General features: G+C 36.6%; 1 protein-coding gene across 1 annotated transcript in view; it reads left to right on the top strand.

The window, feature by feature from the left end:
* The first annotated feature begins 1,696 nt into the window (after window positions 1-1,696).
* LOC104411965 (ras-related protein Rap-1b-like) overlaps window positions 1,697-3,504 on the top strand; it is a 6,096-nt gene continuing 4,288 nt past the window's right edge. Inside the window, exons 1-2 of the mRNA XM_010022530.1 lie at window positions 1,697-1,781; window positions 3,204-3,272. Of these exons, the coding sequence (XP_010020832.1) occupies window positions 1,725-1,781; window positions 3,204-3,272 (126 nt within the window). The 5' untranslated portion in view covers window positions 1,697-1,724. The remainder of the gene's footprint in view (window positions 1,782-3,203; window positions 3,273-3,504) is intronic.

The following is a 3,504-nucleotide window of genomic DNA, read 5'->3' as shown; positions in this document are numbered from 1 at the left end:
GCTTAAGAAGGGATTTATTTGAAAATTGACTTCTGGGATCCTGCTGTTCCGTTTGAGAAATGTTTGTTTGCTGGGAGGAGGTTGGTTTAATTTTCTTATACAAGTCTCTGTCTGTGATTCTTTTCTTAGTGTTTAAGTGTTTCAGAATGAGAAAAATGCATGTTCTTTCCTCTTGGATAATTGTTTCTTATCTATAGTAACTTAGCTTTACTGTAGTACAGTTTATTCAATATTTCTTTATGTAAGAACAGTAATGAGGTAGAGCAAATACTATATCTTATGGTTTGAAACCTTTTCTTATAGCTACATGAAGAGTTGATAGCTTTGAAAATGGCTTCTGTATTAAAAATTAACTAAGCCCTTTTATCAAACCCTGCTTAGTGAACTGGATTGTGTTGTCATGGTTGTACTTTCTGCGTGTAGACCAAACTTTGGGTCAGTAGATACAAACTGTGGATGTTATTTAAAGTAAATGACAATACAAATAAAGAGATGCTGTTGCCTAAAAAAGTTTCCCATTCAGTTTTTTTTGTCAGCATCCTGATCAGTTCTTCAGAGAAGACTGGAGATGTTTCTTGCATGTCACGTTCTATGAACACAATCACTTACCTGTATGTCTGTGTATATGTGAAATTACAAAAACTCGTGTGATAGGAAATAAGTTTGGGGGATGGAAGAGGTGAGGTTGTAGTAGCTATAAAATTTGAGGCATGTTTGTAGAATTACTGTATCAGTACTATGGGTAACAAATATTAGCAGCTGTTTACCCAATAAACCTTTTCAATACTGTGAACGTAGTGGTTATAAAACTGCAAGCTCTTTGGACATCTGTGTGGCTCTTGGCAATGTTGGGTTTGGTCTGTTGTTGCAAAATGTGTAGTGCAGGCAACTTCTTGTGTGTGAATGAAAGATCTTGAGAAACCTGTGAAATGCCTTAATGCTTGCTGTGACTATAGCTGAGAGGAGCTATGGACTTGCCTGCAGGACTACAACATTTTGCAGGTTTCTGGAAGATGTTGAGATGAGCATACCTCACTGGTTGGTGTGCTGTAATTTGACTAATTGGCCTATCAACTAGTAGTAAATTAGGAGTAAATCAATTTCTTCCTGTAAATAAAGGAGGTGAATCCATCCTGAGACCTCTGAGGGAGTGATACATACATATGGGTGTGAGCGGTTTTTCACTTGCACGCTTCCTTTGAAACACCTTTGATATTTTGGCAAGATCATGATACTGAGATCTTTATTACAGAAAGTCTTAATCTGTACTTGCCTTTTTTCTAAATTGCTGTTCCATGGGATATGAAAAACCTCCATTTTAAAAATTTTCCAAGTCTGTACTATCTTGCCTGAAACTAGGGTGGGTAACACATGAATAATGATTCATCTTAAAGTGTTAAAAAGTGCTAGTAACAAGAAAACCTTGGGAGTACTTGATTTGTACTAGGTGAAAAAGTAGCATTCTTCAGCAGTTACTGTGTTGTGAATAAATATCCATCGTTTCCATCCTGTGTAACAAAGCAACATCCTGCTTAGGTTGTGCCTGGTTGTAATGGTGTGTGTTCTGCATTTATCAGTTGGTATCAATATTTAACTGTTCATGGCTTGTTACATGTGCAATCCTACAGTGGCTGTTGTAATGCTAAAATAGTTGTCCTGTTGATCAAAATGGTGAATTAAATATTGTGTGTTTTAGGTATTGAGGGCGATTTATCTCTTGCATCATGCGTGAATACAAGCTAGTGGTTCTTGGTTCTGGAGGTGTTGGAAAGTCTGCTCTGGTAAGTACTGTGAGACAGATCAAGTATACTTTTGTAGGCTTCTCTTGTCTTTTTTTCACTAATACACTCCCTACTAACCCATATTTCCTTTATGTAAGCGTGCACAAATAGAATTTTTTGTGCACATACATAATTATGTAATGTGCACAAACATAATTTAAAAAATTAAAAATTATTTGCTCAGAGTTCCTGGCTAGGATAGGTACATCCATTACTGGATGTTTCCACATCCATTGGTGTGTTCTCACATGCTGCTGTTATTGTATGGGCTTGGTGGATGGTGCTTGCTCAGGTCTTTGCCTGTGTACAAAGTGAAGTACATCCCCGACAGCATTATGAAGTTCTCTGGCTTTGCTGAGTAACCCAGCCATGGGTTCAAGGGAAATCATGCTACATCATGAAACTCATACAATGAACTGGTTTGCTTGTGTCTGGCCTTGGTAATTCCTGTCTGTACAAAAGTCTTCAGGGTGCTGTTTGCCGAATGTTTGATAGTAGTCTCTAAGTACTTTTTATACAAGCACAAATAAATATTTGTATATTTACAGGAAGTTTAATATCTTTCTTTGCAAGTAGGTGTATAGCTGTGGCAAGTAGATGATTATAAGCCAAAGAGCTCATGTGTTTTTAGTTAAATGATTGCAGAAAAGTTTAGTCTGGCCTAGACTAGCACTGAAAAAGTTCATAGAATATGGTGGTCTCAGCCCACTTCAGAACTTTACATCTTTCAGTTTAACTGTGCACCTTATCATAAAGTAAGGTCCAGAGGTCCGCTCTATCAGGTAAGAACTGTTCTCTTACAAAGGGGTTCCTAAAGGAGAACTTAAATGAAAAATCATGTTAGATTGTGAAAGAACTTTACCCATCATCTCTAAATTCCTTATCTTACTGCAGCATTTCTGGATTTGAACCTGTCTTCTCTGACCTGGCCACTGAGTTCTAAAGTTCCATTTGACTTGTGCTAAAAAAAATTCCTATGTGCTAGGTACACAGGTTTATCCTACTGAGTCTAGTAAACGCTGGCAGTAGTTTCTCACTAATTCATGTACTGGATGATAAGTAGCAGAAGATGCAGTAGATATAAATGCAAATATAAAAGCCATGCAACTGTGTAGTATCGTATTCAACTGAAAACTAATAACCATTCCAAGAGTTAGACAAACCTTAAATCAATGGATGCTTTAATGCTTTTGCTCTAAGTGAGAATAGATAAAGGAAGGTGTAGCATTGCTTCATCTAACAGTACTCGATTAAATAGGCATATACATCTAACTTTCCTTTGACATCTTTGTGATGTCAATCACTTAATTTGCCTTGAAAAAATTAACAGATAACCGAGTATACACCTAGAACAGTAATTCATGTACAATGTTTACAAAGTGTCGCTATGTCAGAGGAATCTTACAAGAACTTTTGTTGCAGACTGTACAGTTTGTTCAAGGAATATTTGTTGAAAAATACGATCCTACGATAGAAGACTCCTACAGAAAGGTACGCAGAAGACCTCTCTAGTGTTACAGAAACTTTAAACTGCAGTACTTGTTGTCAAATATTTGAGACATTGCTTGAAAAAGGGTATGCTTAGTAATGCCGCATAATACCAGGTAACTTTACAAGTTTGAAATGTAAAGGTACTCTTAAAGTCTGTCTAAAAGGAGTAATTCAAGACTAGCTTTTTTTTTTTATGTTAAGCATAATCCCTTACTAGCTAGTCTGTAAGGGG

The sequence above is a fragment of the Nestor notabilis genome, unplaced genomic scaffold (assembly GCF_000696875.1).
Source record: "Nestor notabilis isolate BGI_N333 unplaced genomic scaffold, ASM69687v1 scaffold34119, whole genome shotgun sequence".
NCBI lineage: Eukaryota > Metazoa > Chordata > Aves > Psittaciformes > Psittacidae > Nestor > Nestor notabilis.
The sequence above is the reverse complement of the archived record's forward strand: the minus strand, read 5'-3'. Positions and strand labels throughout refer to the sequence as shown.